This window comes from Ovis canadensis, chromosome 7 (genome assembly GCF_042477335.2).
Source record: "Ovis canadensis isolate MfBH-ARS-UI-01 breed Bighorn chromosome 7, ARS-UI_OviCan_v2, whole genome shotgun sequence".
In the NCBI taxonomy this organism is placed as follows: domain Eukaryota; kingdom Metazoa; phylum Chordata; class Mammalia; order Artiodactyla; family Bovidae; genus Ovis; species Ovis canadensis.
In genome coordinates, this window is record NC_091251.1 from 24,137,651 (window position 1) to 24,162,441 (window position 24,791).

General features: G+C 39.0%; 1 protein-coding gene and 1 non-coding gene across 4 annotated transcripts in view; one reads left to right on the forward strand and one right to left on the reverse strand.

The window, feature by feature from the left end:
* Positions 1–24,791, forward strand: part of TXNDC16 (thioredoxin domain containing 16) — a 94,752-nt gene that overhangs the window by 24,221 nt on the left and 45,740 nt on the right. For all 3 annotated transcript variants that reach the window (XM_069597606.1, XM_069597605.1, XM_069597607.1), the window contains exons 7-9: positions 7,890–8,011; positions 15,525–15,615; positions 20,358–20,508. In XM_069597606.1, coding sequence (XP_069453707.1) covers positions 7,890–8,011; positions 15,525–15,615; positions 20,358–20,508 — 364 coding nt within the window. The remainder of the gene's footprint in view (positions 1–7,889; positions 8,012–15,524; positions 15,616–20,357; positions 20,509–24,791) is intronic.
* LOC138444433 (U6 spliceosomal RNA) lies at positions 8,460–8,566 on the reverse strand. Its single transcript, XR_011258464.1, has one exon. It is a non-coding gene; the product is annotated as a U6 spliceosomal RNA (small nuclear RNA).

The window sequence follows — 24,791 nt, forward strand, 5'->3', positions numbered from 1 at the left end:
GAACTGAGATTAATCTAAAGAGATGCCGTTTTTTATACTAAATGCTCATATATATTTGGGCCTACTTTGGACTTTCTGTTTCATTAATCTGTCTTGTGTTTTTTTTTTTTTCTTTTTTTTTTTTTACTGTTACCTTAATTACTGAGGCTTTATAATATACTGCCTGAAAGATCCTGGACACGACTGAGCGACTAAGCACAGCACAACACAGCACATGCGAAAGATCCAGGTCCCTTCATATTTCTTTTTCTAGAATTACATTTTTATTCTATTTACATGTGACATTTAAAATTGGGTTGTCCAATTTCTTCTTCTCCCTGACTAAATCCTACTGGCATTAAATTTATAAGTTATTTTAGGGATACTTGGCATCTTTGAATGAATCGTCCCATCCCATAACCAGATGTCTTTCCATTTATTCAAGTTTTTTATCCTCTAGTAGTGTTTTAATTTTTTCTTTGTAGAAGTTTGGACAGTAAAATTTATTACTAGGCATTTTATGTCTTCTATTCCTATTGTAAATGGGTTCTTTTCTTCCATTATCTTCTAATACACACATACGGATAAATTTGTATGTGATTAGTAATCTACAGTTATTTATACTTGAAACAGAAAAGATTAAGGTCTTAGACAATTTCTTAGTCTCAGAAAATAGAGGAAGGATTGAGTTAGTAAAATCTTAGAATAACAAGTGTAAACTAGGGTTGCTGCTGCTAAGTCGCTTCAGTCCTGTCCGACTCTGTGCGACCCCAGAGACGGCAGCCCACCAGGCTCCCCCATCCCTGGGATTCTCCAGGCAAGAACACTGGAGTGGGTTGCCATTTCCTTCTCCAATGCGTGAAAGTGAAAAGTGAAAGTGAAGTCGCTCAGTCGTGTCCGATTCTTAGCGACCCCATGGACTGCAACCTACCAGGCTCCTCCATCCATGGGATTTTCCAGGCAAGAGTACTGAAGTGGGGTGCCATTGCCTTCTCCAGTAAACTAGGGTAATCCCACAATAAATAGTTATAGAACTGCATATTTTCGAACCATGCTGCTACTGCTGCTGCTATGTCACTTCAGTCGTGTCCAACTCTGTGTGACCCAATAGACGGTAGCCTACCAGGCTCCCTTGTCTCTGGGATTCTCCAGGCAAGAACACTGGAGTGGGTTGCCGTTTCCTTCTCCAGTGCATGAAAGTGAAAGGGAAGTCGCTCAGTCGGGTCCGACTCTTAGCGACCCCATGGACTGCAACCTACCAAGGCTGCTCCATCCATGGGATTTTCCAGGCAAGAATACTGGAGTGGGGTGCCATTGCCTTCTCCAGTAAACTAGGGTAATCCTACAATAAATAGTTATAGAACTGCATATTTTTGAACCATAATGGCCAATTAAATTGTGATTTTTTTTTTTTGGTGGGACATTTAAAATATTCCTAAAACATCAGTGATTAAAAGTATGTTGACTTAATGGTCTATTAAGATTTTTCACACATTGATTTTTCAGGATATATTAATGCAATAAACCAAGTGTTTAGAGTATTACAGAATTCTGTGTGTATAAGAAAGGAAGTGAAGGGTCTTTGATGTTACTGTCCTTACATATATACCTGTGGAAATGCCAAGTCTTGGAATTGGCAATCACACACAGCAATAACAGCGGTCAGAGTAATAGCACTGGATTGGTTTATCCAGTTCTCCACGGAGCTGCAAGGTGAAAGCTGTATTCTTAACATCTGTATTTACAGCAAGGTTTGGAGAAGAGCTTAAATTATGAATCTCTTAGTTTATATAGGAGCTGGCATATCTACTTTTTCCTTCTAGAGATAGAGTGCTTATCTTTTTCTCTGGAATTTAACTAAATTCCCTGGAGTGGGAGATAAAGGTTTCTGTCCCTAAATATAAGAGTGTAGCTCCAGGGAAGATAAGAAAGATTTTATTACCTTTGAATGGAAGCAGATGGCTTCAGAAAAAAAAAAAAAACAAGATTAAGAGGAGACATTTTCCATCTTTGTGTCCAATCAGTTTTCATATTCAGGAGAGCTGGACTGCACAGAAACATTGAGACATCTAGGAGAAATAGTCATCTAACAAAGGCATATATAATATATATTTATCGCATGTATGCATTTCAGTTCAGTTCAGTTGCTCAGTTGTGTCTGACTCTTTGAGACCCCATGGACTACAGTGTGCCAGGCTTCCCTGTCCATCACCCACTTCCGGAACTTGCTCAAACTCATACCCATTGAGTCAGTGATGCCATCTAGCCGTCTCATCCTCTGTTGTCCCCTTCTCCTCCTGCCTTCAGTCTTTCCCAGCATTAGGGTCTTTTCCACTGAGTCAGTTCTTTGTATCAGGTGGCCATAGTATTGGAGTTTCATCTTCAGCATCAGTCCTTCCAAAGAATATTCAGGACTGATTTCCTTTAGAATTGACTGGTTGGATCTCCTTGCAGTCCAAGGGACTCGCAAGAGTCTTCGGCATTACAGTTCATAAACATCAATTCTTTGGAACTCAACTTTCTTTATAGTCCATCTCTCACATCCATACATGACTACTGGAAAAACCATAGCTTTGACTAGATGGACCTTTGTTGGCAAGGTAATGTCTCTGCTTTTTAATATGCTGTCTAAGTTGGTCATAGCTTTTCTTCCAAGGAGCCAGTGTCTTTTGATTTCATGGCTGCAGTCACCATCTGCAGTGATTTTGGAGCCCAAGAAAATAAAGTCTCTCATTGTTTCCATTGTTTCCCCATCTATTTGCCATGAAGTAGTGGGACCAGATGCCATGATCTTCATTTTTTGAATGTTGAATTTTAAGCCAGCTTTTTCACTCTCTTCTTTCACTTTCATCAAGAGACTCTTCAGTTCTTGTATGCATTTAGTATAAATATTTCATAGTTTCACAAGAAACTGATGATTGATTTATGGAAACAGAATGGGAAAGCTAGGATGAGGAGAAAGAATTGGAGGTAGACTTTTCACTCTTCAACTTTTCAGATACTTTTTGAGTCCTACAAAAGTGTTAAAATGTGCAAAATAAATAAAATTTAAAATAGAGGTAAGATTATAGATCTAGAGTCTAAAAATTCTTAGCTCTATTTTCTAAAATAGATATAGCCAAAAAGTTTGGAAACTGTAAGGAAAATGTCACTTCCCAGCTTTAAGATGGCATTAAGAAAGGGAACATTTAGAAAAAGATAATATTTAGTCTTACTTCACTAAGTATCAATTAATCTTTATTTGTTGATTGAGGAAACCTTATGTAACACTCCTGAGGCAAGTCAGATAGAGATATAGGAGACTGAGGCACTGTAATCTCAAAGGTGGGCTTCCCTGGTGGCTCAGATAGTAAAGAGTCTAAATGCTAATAAAGGCCATTTCCCCCACTAGTCATTGTTGACGTCTAGAAATCATCAAATGATCCAAAAAGGAAAGATTGTCTAGGGCTGTAAAGAAACACATAAATCTCATTAACTCTTTATTAAGGTGTGCTAATTGATATTCTTGTGGCAATATTTGGTCAAATGGAAAGTTTCTTTCCTCTTAAGGTTAATATACTCCTGACAATAATATGAACTACAAATATTATGGGAATTATTTTCAACTATCATAATTTCTGCTAACATTTATTTTTAACACATTACTGCGGAGCCTGGGTAGCGCGACTTTAGGTGATGTTGCTATAGAGCCTCTGGGGAAAGATCCTACTGGAGGTGTCTTCCTCTAAAACTCCTGAGCTGTGCCCAGGCTGGTCCCTTCCTGATAGGTTTTGAGCTATTGTTAAATCCTTTATCTCTATCAGATTTGTTCCTACCCAGTATTGTCACCTGGGTTCCTGTTTGATAGTGATATACTGGGAGAAACTGTAATAAAGTAATTACTTACCTTAGGTTTGAATTCCTCACAGCTCTTTGTTAATTTGGTAGTAACTAATATTCTAAACACATCCACCTCTATCACCACAAGCATCCTATTTTGGTAGTAATGGTTGTACCCCCAGAGTGTGCCCTCTTAGACACAGTCCTTCTGCTAGAGCATGGCATCGTGCGTGACACGTGTTATGTGTTCAGAAAATACCGGGTTGGTGGAAGAATGAATTGGGAAGCTTCACGTTTTGGTTGTTAAAAATTTTGGAGGAACAGAAATCTTATGTTATAAGCCCATAAGATTATTTCTGGTGATAAGAATTTTTTAAGTGGTAAAGGGCTTCCCTGGTGGCTCAGAGGTAAAAGTACCTGCCTCCAATGCGGGAGACCCAGGTTCGATCCCTGGGTCAGGAAGATCCCCTGGAGAAGGAAGTGGTAACCCACTCCAGTATTCTTGCCTGGAAAATCCCATGGAAGGAGAAGCCTGGTAGGCTACAGTCCATGGGGTCGCAAACAGTCGGACACGACTGAGCGACTTCACTTTCACTTTCACTTTAAGCTAGTAGGAGAATGTATATGCTCTGGAGAAAGATCCTACTGGAAATATCTTCCTCTCAAACTCCTGAACCAGGCTGGTCCCTTCCTGATGTTTTTGAACTTTGTTTACTTGTTTTCTCAATTCACGTTTCACTGGCTTCAGTTTGTTTTTTTAATTGTATTATTTAGAAAAGGCTTTTTGAAGTATTTGGGATATTTCATTTTATACATGGCTCTGCCTTGCGTAATATACAGTCATCCCTCAGTACTTGAGGGGGACTGGTTTCAGCACCCCCTAAACCCCCGCCCTTTCTGACCCCTTCTCCCCTATACCAGCATCCTCAGATACTCAAGTCCCTTACATATTAGCATATAACCTATGCACACCTTCCTGTAAACTTTAAATCATCTCTAGATTACTTAGCCTAATACAGTGTGAATGCTGTGTAAACGGGTGTCATTATATGGCAGATTCAGGTTTTGCTTTTTAGAACTTTCTGGAATTATTTTTTTGGAATACTTTCCATTCACAGTTGGCTGAATCTGTGAATGCAGAGCCCACTGGCCAACTGTAATGAATTTAGATAAAGTAACTTGTCTGTCTGTCTCCCCATGCTGTTGCCCTTTTCCCCTCCTCTCTGTCATTTTGCCCTAGGGGTTTTGGTAAGGCAAAATAGAAGGTAACAGTTCCTTTTTATTGGATTTTTTAGAATTTGAATAGTAACAGAACATAATAAAAAGTGGGTGGTTTTTTTTTTTTTTTTCTGAAAAAAAGGCTGAGCAACCTGCTGCTCTAAAAGCAGGGTAGAGTAGATTCCTGAGTTCCCCCCTCCTATTTTTTCTGACACCCACTGAATTCCTGACCATATATTTTATGTGCCTAGTGGTTGTATTAGGAGAGTCTCAGGAAGAGTATGCCAAGGGAAAGGAAGGCCTTTCTAGGGCAGGAAGAGCCCCCAGGTCAGAGCAGGCTCATGGTGTTTTATCGCATCTTTGGAGCAGGAAAATCCTAAGACAGATTTTTCCTTTAACCCATTTCTTCTCCTTGGAACTGGAATAAAAGAGCACCGGCTCGTGGAATGGATCCTAGAGATCCCTAAGTGTCCCTATATTCTGGAAATTAACATTTAAAAATACATTAAAGTTAGGAAGCCATTGGGAATAACCCCAGAGATCATGAGATTATAAACGTCATTAGTTTTGGTTATTATAACCTCGTGGATCACTCGCTTGCTCAGTCACTCATTCGTGTCTGACTCTTTGTGACCTGGGTTTGAAAATCTCTACCAGTGACTACTGGTATGTCTTGGAGCATGTTACTTAACCCCTGAGATTCTTTCCTCTGTGTGTCTGTATATGTGTTCCTGTGTGTGTGTGTGTGTGTGTGTGTGTGTATCAAGAAATTTCCCAAGAATATCACTGAGGATTTAAATGTGCTAATTCGCTTCAGTCGTGTCTGACTCTTTGTGACCCTGTGGACCATAGCCCGCCAGGCTCCTCTGGCCATGGGATTTTCCAAGCAAGAATATTAGAGTGGGTTGTCATGCCCTCCTCCAGGGGATCTTCCCTATTCAGGGATCAAACCTGCATTTCTTACATCTTCTGCATTGGCAGGTGGGTTCTTTACCACTAGTGCCACCTGAAGATTTAAATGAAAACATGTGAAAATATCTAGGAAACAGTACTGCTCAGTAAATATTTCTTTTAAAAATAAAACAAGAGCCCTGGGAATTACAGAAATTTAAGTTTCACGTTTCTTTTAAAAAGTGGAAGAAATCTGTAATGTGTAGGTAAATATTTAAGCAGTGTAACTTAGGGCAGCCATTTCAGGGTGCCCCTGAAGTTATGATATTTTTATAATAATATTGAGATATTTGCCTTTTTCACTTTCATTTTTTCATGAATGCACTTTGTAAAGACCGCATGGTGTGTCTGTGGTGTCACAACAGAGTGAACAAAGAAGCAAATATGAGAATCTACCTGTCTTCTATTTAGTTCAATGTTATAGAGATTTACAAAAGTGTAAAGTAATGTCACTCTTTTTATTAGACTTTTCTTTCATTTTGAAATTTTTATTTTTAATAAAAAGTGTTAAGGTGCAATGGTGTTTATTTTTATTTTTTAAAGAATTAACATTTTAAATTGCTGTTTTAATTTCTGTTTTGGCAACTATTGATAGATGAAACCTACATAAATGCAAACCCATTGAAGAGCTCAGTAATTTTTAAGGGTATAAAGAGATTCTGAGACCAGAAAATTTGAGAATTGCTATATTAATGGAAAGTGCTATGTTTTTCAATAAGAGGAAACTGATTGACTAATTTATTGGAATGAACCTTGGGCTTCCTTGGTAGCTCAGACAGTAAAGAATCCACCTGCAATGAGATTCAATCCCTCATCGGGAAGCTCCCCTGAAGAAGGGAGTGGCTACCCATTCCAATATTCTTGCCTGGAGAATTGCATGGACACAGCAACCTGGCAGGCTGTAGTCCATGGGGTCACAAAGAGTTGGACACGACTGAGTGACTAACATTTTTGCTTATTTAAGTATGTGGACTTGGAACAACTTTCAAAATTCATAAAGTCTAGCTTAACAAAAATACACACACAGATAGAGATATGCATGTAGAGATTAAGTGGAATTTGTTGTTAGTTACAGAGAATTTATATAGAAGTAGAATTTTTAAAAGCAGATTCTTTTCAATGAACTAATGTGATCAGTTATTCTGATCTATACATTTAATGTACCAGGTTCTATTCTAAGTTATTATGGATATACTGACAAAATGGACAAAGTCCCTGCCTCAAAAAGGTAACGGTTTAATGAGAGAGGCAGGGATAAACAAGTAAAAAATATAGATGAATAATTATAAATTGTGATAAGAACTGCAAAGGATCAAATATTATGAAATTCAAGAGGAAAATGATGCAGGCCTACTTATACAGGAGAGGCTTCTCTAAGTCAATGATTTTTAAGCTGAGACAGTGTGTATGAGAAGGAGCAGAGGGAATAGCTTTCTGCAATGAAAACGGTGTGTGCAAAGACCCTGAGGTATTGCCTAAAATAGGGTAGACATGAGGAATGGTGGAACAAAATGATGTTGGAGAAGTAGGCAAGATCCAGGCCATGCAGGGCCTTATAAGCAATGGAAAGAAGGCTTTAGTTTAGACATGGGAAGGGGCTCAAATGTGTCTATGGCTGAGAGGTTTGTAAGGGATTATTTGGCCAGAAGAGAATGTTAGTAAATATAGTTTATATTGAGGTTGTTGTGATAGAGGATAAGAAGTTATTTCTCATAACTGTCCCTGGTTGATGTTCTCAGTGACAGAATAATGATTTAGAGAGTGATTTTAATTCAGTATTGAAATTCTTAGGTTCTTACTACTGAGAGTTTATTTAGAAAATTAATTTCTTTTTTGATTAGGTTCTTTAACTTACTCAAAATATGTATTAAATAACTAAGTGCCTATCAGATGTTTCTACCAGTAATATCTGTTTGTTTCAGTGCTCTTCTTTTTAATGAAGTAAAATATATTACCACCCTGGGAGACCTTCAGAACATAGAAAATGCTCTAAAAGGGAAAAGAAACATTGCATTCTCATATGTCAGAGCCATTGGAACACCAGGTATTCATCAACTTTTGCTTTAATCTTTGCTGTGCGTCTATGTTGAAGGACTTAACACAATGAATTGTAACTACCATCTTAATATTTTAAAATAAATTTAAAGGATCTTTTACCATTACATTTTCTTTCTTCAAGTAGGCAGCGTAGTATAGTGATTGAACAAGAACTCTGGAGCCAGACACCTAGGTTAGACTCCCTGTTCCACCACCTACTTACAGTATGACCTTGGCATGCTCAGTTGCTTCAATCATGTCCAACTCTTTGTGACCCCTTGGACTGTAGCCTGCCAGGCTCCTCTGTCCATGGAATTCTCCAGGCAAGAATATTGGAGTGGGTTGCCATTTTCTCCATCAGGGGGTCTTACCAACCCAGGGATCGAACCCACGTCTTCCATGTCTCTTGCACTGGCAGGTGGGTTCCTTACCATTAGCACCACCTGGGAAGCCCCCAAAATACAGAATGCTTCACGAATTTGTGTGTCATCCTTGTGCAGGGACCATGCTAATCTTCTCTGTGTCAGTCTAATTTTAGTATCTGAGCTGCCGAAGCAAGCACATGATCTTGGACAACTGATTTATTTAACCTGTTTCCTGGTCACTAAGATGGTGAAAATAATTGTGCCAACCTCTTAGTGTTATTGTGAGGACCAAGTGAATTTGAAAAAATAAAAAGGTTCCTGGCATATAGTAGGTGCTCTGTGTCTGCTGTTACTGTTTTCATTTCCTAACAGTGCTCATGGTACCTGATTTAGTATTCAGTAGTTTATAGTATTTGGTAAATGTTGACTGACTTAGCTTCCATTTTTATTTTGGTGTTTGCTGTTTATGACATATTTCTCTTGACTTTTAAAAAATTTTGACATCACCTTAGCCTTAATAGGTAATTTTGTCATAAATTTGTAAATGTTTTATGAACAAATAATAATTATGCTTTCATGATTTTTATTTGTTAATGGTTATAGACAAGTTAATATAAAATGTTGTTAACAACATTTAAAATTGTATATGCTCTATGAAATAAAACTATTTATTGGAAAATTCTGTTTTTACAGACATAAAGCTTGATGGCTATATAGTACTTAGTGTACATGTAAAATAATAGCCCACAATCAGCCTATTAATTGTTTGCTTTTCAGGACCCCTCAGGTTAGTGTATTTTGTCCATAGTCTGTAATTAAAGTCAGTAAGAGGGATGAACTATACAGGGACTCACACTGCCATAGTGGAGCCAGAAATCCATGATTTATATTTTAACAGGACCAGTCTGACTTCTGGGGTTGGAATAGAGTAGAAGGAGCAATAGTAGAATAAGGGAGAAAATCGGGAAGTTAGCACAATAATGCAGGCAGGAGATGGTGGTGGGTGGCTTGGACCAGGGTATCAGCAGCAATGCAATGGAAATACATTCGAATTTTAGCAGTAGTTTGGATTGTAAGAGGTACTGAATTTTCTGACATACTGGATTATAGATTGAGAGAGATAGCAGAGACAAGGATGGCTCTAGGATTTTGGCCCGAGTTCCCTCCCTGAATGGTGAAATTGCTAATAACTAAGGTGGGGCAGACTACCTTAGTGGAGAAGAAAGCTCTGCAATCGACTTTTGGACACCATACTTGTGAAATCCCCATTAGACAGGCAAGTAGAGATGTCAACAAGGTAGTTGTAGTTGGATATTACTAGTCTGCATTTGATGGTGGAATACAGGCTAGGGATATACATTTATGACATAAAGTTGCGAGACCAGAGGAGACCACTAAGGGAGTGAGGCTAGATGGAAAAGAGACTGAACTCATTAGATACGTCATCATTCACGGGTCAGTGGAGGAGGTGGAAGGAATGACGTGTGGGTAATAAAGTGAAGATAGGGTTTTAGTGAAGAGATAGTAGCAGTTGTATCAAAGGATGCTGAAAGATTGATTAGGCTAAGAACTACCAGTTGGCCATTATGCTTAGCAATATGAAGTTACCCATGCCCTTGATACACATGATTTTTGTAGAGTGGTAGGGATCAGTGCCTGACTAGGGTGTAAGAGAATAGGCAGAGAGCAACTGGAGGCTGTGACTATAGAGTCTCATATAAGATTTTGCTATTAAGGGAAGGAGGATAGGAGGCAGTGGCTGGAGGAGTATGTGGGGTTGAGTGATGAATTTTTTAAGAAGCGTATTTGTATGTTGACATGAAAGATCTTGTAGAAAAAGGAGAATACATTATGGAGAAAAAGGAAGGAACAGTTATTGGAACAACATCTTTGAGTAGACTAGGGTAGATGGAATCTAGTGAATGGGGGAAGGGGTGGCTCTTTGCTGGGAGCGTGGAAAATTCGCCTATGGTATTAGGAGAGAAGACAGAGAATATTGGCGTCCATTTAGTTAAGGGGGCAGATACATACGGTGCTGGGAACTTTTTTGGTTTTACTTAATTGATTCATTTTCTTAATGAAATAGAAATAAGTGATCAGATAGTATGAGGAAACAAGAGATGAACTAGTTGTTTTAGAAGGCCTGAAAACAAAGAATGGCTGTTACGCAGCAGTGATAGTTGATACCAGTCATTAGACCGTGGGCACGGTTATGCTAGCAGGCTCTTGCTTTCTTCCCCCAGTCGTATTCACTTTCATGGGTGTAAGTGCAGAATAGGCAGATTGTTTGATTTTACTTGGATTGTGTTTTGGCTAGACAGGCGGGTGAGTGATTATAAAGACTGACCATGGAATTTAAGCTGGACTAGGAGGGATGAGAGGACCTGAGGTAGGTGAAGGACAGTGAAAACGGTAAGACTGTAAATGCAGGAAGGTTAAAGTTATGTACTAGACAAGTGACCCAGAGATGGAAGGGTGTGTGAATGTGTTTATTTTTTGGGGGGGAGTGCTAGACATTGAGAATTTGGAGGATTTGCAGATTGGTGATTACAAGCGTGAAGTAGGACAGTGGCCATGAATGGTTAAGGTAGGGCTGAAGAGAAATCACTGGCATTTCCAGACAAGACCAAGGACTGAAAGGCTAGGATTTTGCAAGGATCATCTATGGGGATAGGAAAATCGGAGAGCGTGACAGTGTGACAGAAGCTAAATTTTTCGTGAGATGAGGGGGATTAACCCTGGCTGGGGTAGTAGATGACTCCAACAAGGCAGAGTGCTGAGTGGAGTAATCTGATGAAATGTGATTCAAGTGATAGAAGGTTAGGTCAGGGAGGGGAAGGTAACTACCTGGAAACGGCAGTGAGAAAAAAAAAGGGAAAATAAGATATGGAAATGAAGAAGTTGTCAAAGGAATGCTTTAAGAAAACTTCCCAGAACTGAGGGATTTGAGCCTCCAAATTGCAAGGGTTCACTGAATCCCAGCAGTGTTTAAATGTAGAGCCATGCCAGAGGATCTCATTTTGAATTTTCAGAATATTGGAAACACTATTCTAAAATTTTCCAGAAAGAAAAAAGTATGCAGTTTAAGGATCAAGAATCAGGGTGACTTTGGATTTGGGAGCCAATGAAAATGGAGGAATGCTTTCAAAACTGTTAGAGGGAATGACTTGAACCTCGAATTCAATATACAGATAACTACAGTTAGTAAGAAAGTAGAATAAAGCCAGTTTGAGAAGGGTAAGGTTGCAAAAAATGTTTATTCCATATATCCTCTCCCAGAAAGGAGCTAGAAAATGGGAGCGAGGGAACAAATTAGCCGAGAAGATGAGGGTAACAGGCCAAGGCCCCAACACAAGAGTGAGAATCAGAGAATCCCCAGGACAATAATGAAAGTGAGTTCCTAGGATGCAAGTTGGGGCAGGTTGAGTAGCAGAGTCCACATTTGAGCAAATCAGAAGACTCTGCAGAAATGTCTGCAAAGAGAGGGAATAGATAGTAAAACATACATTTGAAGTATTGGGGGCCTTAGTTGCAGAATTTAGGAATAAATTAGCAAGGAATCTAAATGAAAATTTTAAAAAATATAGTTATAACTAGTGAAAAAAATTCTCAAAAGGAAATTATGAAACCATGAACTTCCAGATGTTCAAGCTGGATTTAGAAAAGGCAGAGTAACCAGAGATCAAATTGCCAACATCTGTTGGATCATCGAAAAAGCAAGAGAATACCAGAAAAACATCTACTTCAGCTCTGTTTATTACACCAAAGCCTTTGACTGTGTAGATCACAACAAACTGGAAAATTCTTCGAGAGATGGGAATACCAGAAAGTGAAAGAGGAGAGCAAAAAAGTTGGCTTAAAGCTCAATATTCAGAAAACGAAGATCGTGGCATCCGGTCACATCACTTCATGGCAAATAGGTGGGGAAACAGTGGAAACAGTGTCAGACTTTATTTTTTGGGGCTCCAAAATCACTGCAGATGGTGACTGCAGCCATGAAATTAAAAGATGCTTACTCTTGGAAGAAAAGTTATGACCAACCTAGATAGCATATTCAAAAGCAGAGACATTACTTTGCCAACAAAGGTCCGTCTAGTCAAGGCTATGGTTTTTCCTGTGGTCATGTATGGATGTGAGAGTTGGACTGTGAAGAAGGCTGAGCACCAAAGAATTGATGCTTTTGAACTGTGGTGTTGGAGAAGATTCTTGAGAGTCCCTTGGACTTCAAGGAGATCCAACCAGTCCATCCTGAAGGAGATCAACCCTGGGATTTCTTTGGAAGGAATGATGCTAAAGCTGAAGCTCCAGTACTTTGGCCACTTCATGCGAAGAGTTGACTCATTGGAAAAGACTCTGATGCTGGGAGGGATTGGGAGCAGGAGGAGAAGGGGACGACCAAGGATGAGATGGCTGGATGGCATCATGGACTCGATGGACGTGAGTTTGAGTGAACTCCGGGAGATGGTGATGGACAGGGAGGCCTGGCGTGCTGCGATTCATGGGGTCACAAAGAGTCAGACATGACTAAGCAACTGAACTGAACTGAACTGAACTTACCTGCCTCCTGAGAAATCTGTATGCAGGTCAAGAAGCAACAGTTAGAACTGGACATGGAACAATAGACTGGTTCAAAATTGGGAAAGGAGTACGTCAAGGTTGTTTATTGTCACCCTGCTTATTTAACTTATATACAAAATGCCAGGCTGGATGAAGCCCAAGCTAGAATTAAGATTGCCAGGAGAAATATCAGTAACCTCAGATAACACAGATGGCACCACCCTTATGGCAGAAAGTGAGGAAGAACTAAAGGGCCTCTTGTTGAAAGTGAAAGAGGAAAGTGAAAAAGCTGGCTTAAAACTCAACATTTGAAAAATGAAGATCGTGGCATCTGGTCCCACCACTTCATGGCAAATAGATGGGGAAACAGTGGAAACAGTGAGAGACTTTATTTTTGGGGGCTCCAAAATTACTGCAGATGGTGACTGCAGCCATGAAATTCAAAGATGCTTGCTCCTTGAAAGAAAAGATATGACCAACCTAGATAGCATATTGGAAAGCAGAGACATTACTTTGCCAACAAATGTCCATCTAGTCAAAGCTATAGTTTTTTTTTCAGTAGTCATGTATGGATGTGAGTTGGACTATAAAGAAAGCTGAGTGCCAAAGAATTGATAGTTTTGAATTGTGGTGTTGGAGAAGACTCTTGCAAGTTCCTTGGACTGCAAGATCAAACCAGTCAATCCTAAAGAAAATCAGTCCTGAATATTCATTGGAAGGACTGATGCTGAAGCTGAAACTCCAATACTTTGGCCACTTGATGTGAAGAACTAACTCATTGGAAAAGACCCTGCTGCTGGGAAAGATTGAAAGCGGGAGGAGAAGGGGACGACAGAGGACAACATGGTTCGATGGCATCACTGACTCGATGAACATGAGTTTGAGCACGCTCCAGGAGTTGGTGATGGACAGGGAAGCCTGGTGTATTGCAGTCCATGGAGTCACAAAGAGTCGGACACGACTGAGCGACTGAACTGAACTGAACAATGTGAAAACTGATTGTTGATCTAATAAAAACTAGGACTATATTGGGCAAATTGAGGGGATAGAATTGTGTACATTTGTGGAATGAGGTTTCAGAAAAGAGAGCTGTTAATCATCTTTCATAGTGGGAAGTCAATAGACAATACTAGCACACACAAATAATCAGGAAATAAAGAGTGTAAGAGTGTCATTTAGGGATTTGGAGGTAAATACCTAAAGAAGGAGTGAGAAAGTTGGAAGTAGTTGTCCCTTGGAAATTGGAAATGGGGTCAAGAGTAGAGGAACTGTTCATTTAAAAAATATACCTTATAGAACTGTCTCTTTTTAGATAAGAATAAATTTGATTAAAAAAATTAGCCATAAATAGCATACAGACATATTCATATATAAAATATAACATATGAAAGTTGTGTGGTGAATTCATATTCTCTTCCCTACTACTGGGAAAAAACTATCACAGGTTTGTCATATATCTTCAAGTATAACTCATTTTTAACTCCCTCTTTGTTCTGCTCTTACCTTGACCTGACTAGAACAGACTTTTTATAACTCCTTTTTTTTAAAAAATTTATTTATTTATTTATTTATTTTTAATTTTAAAATCTTTAATTCGTACATGCGTCCCCAAACATGAACCCCCCTCCCACCTCCCTCCCCATAACATCTCTCTGGGTCATCCCCATGCACCAGCCCCAAGCCAGCTGTATCCTGCGTCAGACATAGACTGGCAATTCGATTCTTACATGATAGTATACATGTTAGAATGCCATTCTCCCAAATCATCCCACCCTCTCCCTCTCCCTCTGAGTCCAAAAGTCTGTTATATACATCTGTGTCTTTTTTGCTGTCTTGCATACAGGGTCGTCATTGCCATCTTTCTAAATTCCATATATATGTGTTAGTATACTGTATTGGTGTTTTTCTTTCTGGCTTACTTCACTCTGTATAATCGGCTCCAGTTTCATCCATCTCATCAGAACGGATTCAAATGAATTCTTTTTAATGGCTGAGTAATACTCCATTGTGTATATGTACCACAGCTTTCTTATCCATTCATCTGCTGATGGACATCTAGGTTGTTTCCATGTCCTGGCTATTATAAACAGTGCTGCAATGAACATTGGGGTGCATGTGTCTCTTTCAATTCTGGTTTCCTCGGTGTGTATGCCCAGCAGTGGGATTGCTGGGTCATAAGGTAGTTCTATTTGCAATTTTTTAAGGAATCTCCACACTGCTCTCCATAGTGGCTGTACTAGTTTGCATTCCCACCAACAGTGTAGGAGGGTTCCCTTTTCTCCACACCCTCTCCAGCATTTATTGCTTGCAGATTTTTGGATTGCAGACATTCTGACTGGTGTGAAGTGGTACCTCATTGTGGTTTTGATTTGCATTTCTCTAATAATGAGTGATGTTGAGCATCTTTTCATGTGTTTGTTAGCCATCCGTATGTCTTCTTTGGAGAAATGTCTTTAACTGCCTGCATTTTCCCAACTGGGATCCCTGCAAAGGATTTTTCTTTAAACATAGTAGAGCATAAAAGGGTATAGGAAAGTATTCAAAATAGAATCACACAAACTAACCTCTCCTCCCTCTCCCCTCCCCTCTCTTTTTTAGAGCACAGAGCTGTCATGGAAGCCGCTTTTGTGTATGGGACCACATACCAATTTGTCTTAACTACGGAAATTGCCCTTCTGCAAAGTATTGGGTATGTATAAGAAACATAAGTAAACTATTTTAAGTTTCACTTATTTCACATTACTTTTTTCAGCCTTTCTGTCATACTCTCACAGCATGGACTAATCTGACAGGAATCGTAAGCAGATGTGAATATATGAATGAAACCTGAAATCCTCTTCATTACTATCATGTGAAAGTGAAAGTTTCTCAATTGTGTCCAACACTTTGCGACCCCACGGACTATACAGTCCAGGGACTTCTCCAGGCCAGAATACTGAAGTGGGTAGCCTTTCCCTTCTCCAGGGGATCTTCCCAACCCAGGGATTGAACCCAGGTCTCCCACATTGCAGGCGGTTTCTTTACCAGCTGAGCCACAAGGGCTGTACTAAAATGAGCTTAAAGATACAAAAGTGATGTTAAACTAAGGTGAACCAAGGCAATATGGATAAGCCACAGATGTGATCCCTTGAGTGGTCATGTGTATTTTAGAAATATATCTACCCCAGTAATCAGATAGGGGATCAAATAACAGGTTTTATGACTAAGCTCTAGAGATTCTTTGAGGGTTCCATCAGTTACTATACCAGAAAAATCTTAAATATATTTGAGTACAATTTTGAACAGATGTTTTCTAAATGTTTAATTTTCTTGTCTAGTTTCTAGCTTATAGTTGTAGGTGGAGACCTTCTTTGGACTCTTGCTGGCTGGACAACCCAGGGATAAAGTTTTTCTTCCATTTAGTATATAGGGATACAAGAGACATAGGAACACCAGTGCATTTGAAAGACTTTTAAGTTTGGTTTCAAAATATTATTCAGGAAAATTAAGCCAAAGCAAGGCAAAAGGGTGATTGTGTGACTCTTTTAAAACCATGCAACAGTTTTAATGAGTCCTCTTTATCGCTCAGAAAATAGTGACTGTTTGTTAAACCGCACACAATTAAATCCCAGATATTTTACAGTTTGGTAAATTTGGTTGTTAGTGCATAGAAAACTGATAAAGTGAAATGATGTGGGGGGGGGTGGGTTGTTGGGAGTGCATAGGCAAAGAATGAAGTACTTGCAAAGAAAATTTATTGCTCTGTACAATATTAACCAACATTCCTTTTTCCTTCTTCTTCTTATTGAACTGCCGTTCTGCTAGTTCCCTCATTGAGTTAAAGAGAACTTTGATGCATGTTTACTATTTGTATAAGAATTAATATTCTTAACAATTTGAGAAACATGCTGATAGTATCATGAAGCTCTATGATATGTAGTCACTGCATCTCAAGATACAATGAGCAGTAGTTTAGACAGCCAGTGTAGACTGCTAAATTCCCATCTTGGGATGGGGGAACCCACCTGTTCTCAGTCCCATGGTGATTCTGGGGTAGCCCCACAGTTTCTCTGAGGATTGTTTGTACTTTCTCTTCTGTTATCATCTTTATCTTTCTGCTAATGAATAATTGCTAATAACAGTGACCTGCTTCAAATACGGGGGCTTCCCTTGTAGCTCAATTGGTAAGGGAGGGTTGGATATTTACTGGCAAGGTATGGATCCTCTCATTTGTCTTACAGATCTGTTCAGCAAGACCAGACTATACAATGATCAATGACTAAACATGGTAATATTCTGGAAAGATTTTTGCTTGTCTCCATTTTTTAAATGAGAATTAAAAACGTAACAGTTATTCTGTTTTTCCTAAATTTGTTAGTATATGGCACATTGGAGAGGTTTATTCATGGCTAACAAAGTGGTGAGGAATCATACTTGCCCCCAATGTGGTAGGGAAGGACTGTGGATTCAGAATATGTAGTCAGTGGCTCAGATGGTAAAGAATTTGCCTGCAATGCGGGAGACCTTGGTTCGATTCCTGGGTTGGGAAGATCCTCTGGAGGAGAGCATGGCAACGCACTCCAGTATTCTTGCCTGAAGAATCCTCATGAACAAAGGAGCTTGGTGGGCTACAGTCCATGGGTTCACAGAGTCGGACATGGCTGAGCAACTAAGCACATGACATCACTTCTAGGTGAAGTAGTTAACAATGGCTTTGAGTTGTCACCTAATGGAGGAGAAGTGTTAGTTGCTAAGTCATTTCCAAATCTTTGTGACCCCATGGACTGTAGCCTGCCGGCTCCTCTGCCCGTGGTTTTTCCCAGGCAAGAATACTGGAGTAGGTTACCATTCCTTTCTCCAGGAATCTTCCCAACCAGTGATCGAACCTAGGTCTCTTGCATTGCAGGCGGATTCTTTTCCATCCGAGCCACCAGGGAAGCCCCACCACTTAATGGAGGAGAGATGAATGTATTTTTTCTTTTTTTTAAATATAAATTTATTTATTTTAATTGGAGGTTAATTACTTTACAGTATTAATTTTCTTCCATCTGTTTTTTAAAATTTTTTCTTTCCTTTGTTCATTCTCTCATTCAACAATTATCTATTGAATGCTGTCTGTGTTCTAGGTACTGTTCTTCTTGCAGGGTGATAACTTTGGATAATCTTGTATAGTAATAGTTATGTTGGACCTGAGTATGTTTGAAATGGTTAAGAAGGGTATATGCTCTGTAATGACCTACGTGGGAAAAGAAGAGGATATATGTTTATGTCTAACTGATTCACTTTGCTGTACACCTGAAACTAACACAACATTGTAAATCAACAAAACTCCAATAACAATTTTTTTTTAATGATAAGAAAAGAAAAGGGTATATATGATGGGTAGTAAAAGAGGTAGCATGCTGTAGAGACACATGTACTTTCTGCTCAGTTCAGTTCAGTCACTCAGTCGTGTCCGACTCTTTGAGACCCCATGAATTGCAGCACGCCAGGCCTCCCTGTTCATCACCATCTCCCGGAGTTGACTCAGACTCATGTCCATCGAGTCCGTGATGCCATCCAGCCATCTCATCCTCGGTCGTCCCCTTCTCCGACTGCCCCCAATCCCTCCCAGCATGAGTCTTTTCCAATGAGTCAACTGTTCGCATGAGGTGGCCAAAGTACTGGAGTTTCAGCTTCAGCATCATTCCTTTCAAAGAAATCCCAGGGCTGATCTCCTTCAGAATGGACTGGTTGGATCTCCTTGCAGTACTTTCTGCTACCTCCCCATATTCCCTTCTTAAAGTATCTGTGTATAGGCCAAGAAGGGTGTTACCCCTTTCATAGTTATCACAGTCTGTTAAGTCAGAGGTGGCCACCTGACCTAGAGTCAACCAGTCCATGGGCTTACCTGAGCAAATGAGATGTCTTCTTCCAGGAACTTGGAATTGCACATGGGAGAAACTGGATTATACAGCACTTTTAACTGTCTTGCTTACTGAATGTTTTGCCTATGTAGAAGTAAGGCAGAAAGAGTGGGGAGCTAAAAAGTGTTCATGGCAAAATGAAGGACCCTGAACTCTTGCTGTTCCGATCTGTACATTTGTTCTCTGATGCACTTAATTGAATTTTTCTTGTATTCTGTGAGATACCCTTCAAAACTAGTAAGTTCCCCCTACCCCGACTTTTTTGGTTTCTGTTACCTACAAACCAGCTGATCTCTGATTAGATAATTTTCTAACATAATTTTATTATTTCATAAATTATGGTATGTGGTCCAGCCTAGCTGGGTCATCTTGCTCTCAACACTTCCCATTCAGTAATATGTGACTGTTTATGGTTTCCCTCAAAAAAGTTATGTACTTTGACTGGGGCCTTGGCTCTATTGCTCCTGTTGTCTGAAATACTCCTTGGTCTTATCTTCTTGGAGAAGTCATTCTCTTACTGGTTTTAATCTCTGTGATGATCCTCCTTTCCCCTTCCTTCCTCCTCTTCCCTGACTTTAGCAGAATGAAATGTTTCTTTGTTTCTCATAGCACCCTGTGTATTATAGTCCTTATGAACCATGTTTTTGTTTTTTGGTTTTTGTTTTTTTTTTTTTACTAAATATATGTCCTTTAGCCCATGTCCCTCAAGGATGTGAAATATCTTATTCATCTTAGTCTTTTATATTTAGCACAGGGCCTAACATAGTCAGCATTAAGTAATCTTTGAGTGATCATTTCTTTAATCATTGAATCTATTAGATATTGCTTTGTAATGAAAAGTAGTGAATCTTGGTGCTCAGTTGAAGCATGTGTCAATAATTAAAATAACATTATAAAAATAAAATTTTGTAGTATTTTGCCAGACTGTACTAATGCCATATGAAGATTTATAAAATATTATTTTAATTTTGGCAAAGCTTACTTACTATAAGTTTATCTTTGAATTTTCATTTTGAATGGAATGCCAAAACTCAAATTATAAGCCACATTTGCTGGGTTTTCTAATATTTCAGATACAGACTCACTAACTCTCACAAAGTATCACATGGTGTCTATCTTAAGGCATGTTTTGGCTGAAGTTTATTCAAAACAGATTTGGGTTTAAATTAAACCTAGAAGATTTGTGTTACAAAGCTTTATTTAGCATAGCTGTAGAAAAGCAACTATATTTTAAGGTAATCTCATTGTCCTCAAGGTGACAGTCTATTATTTAAAAATAATTGTGTAGATCTGTCTCTAACCTAATTTAAAAGTTACCATATAAAACAGTTCAGGAAAAAAAATTGCTTATACATCTCAAAAATTCCTTTTATTCTCTTTTTTTGCTTTGGGCCACTTAATTTTGTTACACTGTTTTAGGCTTTTACCAAAACCGTAATTCAAAAGCACGAGGCTTAGGGCAAAGAGATTTATTATGTCTTTCTGCATAGTAGAAGAATCGCACATTGAACTTCAAGTTGGTCTGTCCCTCATTTTTAATTTGCAGCCCTGAGGATATAGAATATCCACATCTCTACTTTTTTCACTGTAAACCAGTCTTGGACTTGACCCAGCCATGTAGGAGAATACTAATGAAAGAGTCACTGACTACACTGAACATTCATCGATTTATTAAGACAATGGAAGCACCTCTGCTGGTACGTGTCTTGTTTAAATATGTTAGATAATTTGTATGTAAAATTTATTGTTTTGATTCATAGATATGCATTTAACTTAGATGAGCTATATCTTTTCCCCTTGAACATATTTATTTCATTTAGGCAGATTTAGGAGTAGTACCTTATTACAGGTAGATTAGAGGATAAACTGTGTACTCATAAAATGATATTTTAATGCCTGGAAGTGTTGTTGTTTTGAACAACCCAATATAGCATTATGTAATTATAATGGTAGTTATGATGAACTGTGGAACTATTCTGTGGTGGTTATAATGAACTGTGACCATTCTAAGATCACAAAGATTACATCATAGGCTAAGAAAAGACCTCTTGTGAATGTTTTGATTCCTGTTTTAAAAGTTTATAAATATTTGCATTATAGAATTTTTGGTGTCTCACTTTCCTTAGTGTCAGACTGGAAAAATCTTAGACTCAGTAGGTGATCAACTGACTTCTCTCTGGATGTTTAAAGGGTTGTCCTGAGCATATGTAAAACCTTCAATAGGCCTTCTCACTCATCATATCCTTTTTACATAAAAATTGTGCATATGTGCTATAAATAATTCAAACAGTGCGGCAAAGTATAAAGAATGAAAAATTTTAAATCCACCAGTTCCCATCATTCAGAAATGAACTGTTAGGTTCAACCAGTCATCTCTGCATTCATATGGATACATATAAATAGAGGGATGAATGGATCCATGGACATATATTGCATGAGCTACTTTATAGTAAAAAGCATTGTATTTAATCTTATTTGAATTTACTAGAAGAAAAAGAAACTGATAAGAAACTAGAGGATTTATGGAACTTTTGAGAAATTGTTTCATCATTAGAGGGCTGTTTAGGAAATACTGTCTTAAGTGTTGAAATGATTATGGAAAACACTGAGAAGTGAAAATTGTTATTTTAAGAAAACTGTATATTTTCGTTTTGGATAATATTGATTTGCTCCTTGGTGTAAAAGATGAGAATATTTCCATCTCAGTTCCCCTTTGCCCTCCAGATTTTTGTTTTGTGTTATTTTACATTGTAAAGGTTATAGTATTTATATTGTGTTCTATAATCATAATTCCCATTTAAAAGAAAAAAGCCCTGCTTTCGTATTTAAACAGATTCAGAGCTCATCAGTCCCAGTTCTACTGGCTTCATTCTTGAGTTCTTTATTTTGGTCAGTTTTTATTTGGTTGGATTTTGACTTCAAGCAACTAAGAAAAAACAAAACAGTATATGAGTCTTTTTCCTTTCTGTTCACATGGGAGAGGGAAATATTTATCTTATGTCCTTTGGGAGAAGATCCTCTGATTTTGGTTTGATCTTCCACTTCCCCACAAAGCCCTCATGAGTTCATTGTACAGTTCTTCATTATTTCTCTCCATCCTCGTTTCCTTTTCTGCCAATGTTGAGATATTAAGAATTCTCAGGATTTTGTCTACTCACCAGTCAACATTATCTATAAACATTAATAAAAATGGAAGCTGGGATTCAGGCTTTTTGATAAACTTTGAATGCATGATCACTGCAGTTACATGCATTGTTTCACTTCTAAACATATGAAAATAGATGCAGGTTGGAGAATCTCTGTGTTTGTGTGTTAAGCAGATAGGGTTCCTGGACATTTAATTGTTGTAGATACGTAGCACAGCTGCATCTTATTATCATGATAGGCTCATTCTCGAAATCCGGCAACTTTGCTGTGAAATTGAGCCTGAGGAGAAGTCATGTGAAAAGAAATTGAGGCCCCTAGCCCACAGCTCCGGAGAAGGCGATGGCTTCCCACTCCAGTACTCTTGCCTGGAAGACCCCATGGACGGAGGAGCCTGGTAGGCTAGGGTCCATGGGGTCTCTAAGAGTCAGACACGACTGATCGACTTCATTTTCAGTTTTCACTTTCATGCATTGGAAAAGGAAATGGCAGTCCACTCCAGTGTTCTTGCCTGGAGAATCCCAGGGACAGGAGAGCCTGGTGGGCTGCCATCTATGGGGTTGCACAGAGTCAGACATGACTGACGCGACTTAGGAGCAGCAGCAGCAGCAGCCCACAGCTCTGACTGAGCTCATACTAGTCATCAATAGCTTGCTAACTAGTAAATGAGCCATTTTTAAAGTGGAACCTTCACCCTCCAGTCAAAATGCCCCACAAATGTAACGTGGGCCAGAGATGAGTTTGTAGACATACGGACAACAGAAATGATTCTTTTATTTTAAGCCATTAGGTTTTGGGGTGCTTTGCTACATACACAATGATAGGGGCTCAGAACACACCCTCAGTCTGTTTCTATGGCATTAACTACTCTTGATTTTTAAATCTGAATTTTCAGGTCAGATTTTTCTTTGAAGTTCCTGTCCTGTATATTTTGGTGAAGGCAATGGCACCCCACTCTAGTACTCTTGCCTGGAAAATCCCTTGGACGGAGGAGCCTGGTAGGCTGCAATCCATGGGGTCACTAAGAGTCGGACATGACTGAGCGACTTCACTTTAACTTTTCACTTTCATGCATTGGAGAAGGAAATGGCAACCCACTCCAGTATTCTTGCCTAGAGAATCCCAGGGATGGGGGAGCCCAGTGGGCTGCCATCTCTGGGGTCGCACAGAGTCAGACACGACTCAAGCGACTTAGCAGCAGTCCCATATATTTAACTACTAATTAGATGTCTTTCTCCTAAACTCTACGTGTCTGACATTGTCTTTTACCATCTGTTCTTGCTCCATTATCTTGGTTGATTTACTGTCCAGTCACTCATGGCAGAAGCCTAGAACATCATTCTCAATTCCTGTATCTCTCTGCATCTGATTTTAGATCTGTTCTTCATTCTAACAGCCAGTGCTTTAATCCAGGTTCAAACAATCCAGGTTTGAATGTTGAGTCTCTTGAACTAGTCCCTCAATTTTATTATCTTCTTCTCTCTTGTGTACTACTTTAGTAATAGGAATTGATCTGGTCTATATTCCTATATTTCCCTCTCTTTAAGTTCATACTCCCTGTTGCTTGCATAGTAATATATTTTAAACACACATATATGATCTTGTTCTGGTAATTTTTGCAGTTCCTGAATGGCTTCAATTATTTACAGAATGAAGGCCTACTTTCTTAGGATATACATGGTTTTTAATGATCTGGTCCTTTGCACGGAGAAGGCAATGGCACCCCACTCCAGTACTCCTGCCTGGGAAATCCCATGGGCAGAGGAGCCTGGTAGGCTGTAGTCCATGGGGTCGCTAAGAGTCAGACACAACTGAGCGACTTTTCTTTCACTTTTCACTTTCATGCATTGGAGAAGGAAATGGCAACCCACTCCAGTGTTCTTGCCTGGAGAATCCCAGGGATGGGGGAGCCTGGTGGGCTACCGTCTATGGGTTCCACAGAGTTGGGCACGACTGAAGTGACTTAGCAGCAGGTCCTTTGCAAATTCTCCAGCCTTACTTATCTATTCCTGTTTTCACTTTTTAATATTGAATTGCTTATGGTTCTCCAAATACTCAAAGAAGAAACCAGGCTTTTCAGTTCCTTCAGGCTGTTATACCCATTCAGGTCTAGACAATTCAGTTCTGTGTGGTTGTGAGACTGAGGTTTCTACCTTCTCGCTAGCTTATGGCTGGTGTTGTTCTTAGCTCCTATGGTCTGTTCTCAGATTCTGGCCATGTGGCCCTCTCAAAAAAGAATTGGAAGTTTCTCCTTCAAAGCCAGCAGATAATCTTGCTCTATTGTGCTGTGACCGTCTTACATGGTATAATCTAAAATGAGCACACCAGAAATTTTGGGAGTCCTCTTAGAATTATGTCTACCATAGCTAAATACAGATTTCTCTCTGGAAACTTTAAGGATTAGAAAAATGATTTTCTATTATTAGAAAATTTGCAAGAAAGCATCTTTGTGCATATCTGCTTTTATCCCCATGCTTGTTTTACTCAGTGGGCTCTTTCAATCTGGCAGCTCGTGCTCCTTTAGTTGTGGGAAATTTCTGTGTTAATTTCAGTCGTGATTTCTTCCCTTCTGTTTTCTCCCTTCTCTCTTTCTGGGACTCCTGTTTGAATGTTGAGTCTCTTGAACTAGTCCCTCAATTTTATTATCTTTTCTATTTTCCAGCTGTCTTTTGCTGTACTTTATGGCAGATTTATTCAACTTTAGTTTTCATATTTTGTGGATTCAGTATCTTCTCATCTTTTCGAGCTTATCCGTGGTGGTTTTCTGAACCTTTCTTCTTCCTGAATAATCTGTTTTCTCCATGTTACTTGTTTTTCTGTTTGTTCTGGTCTTTCA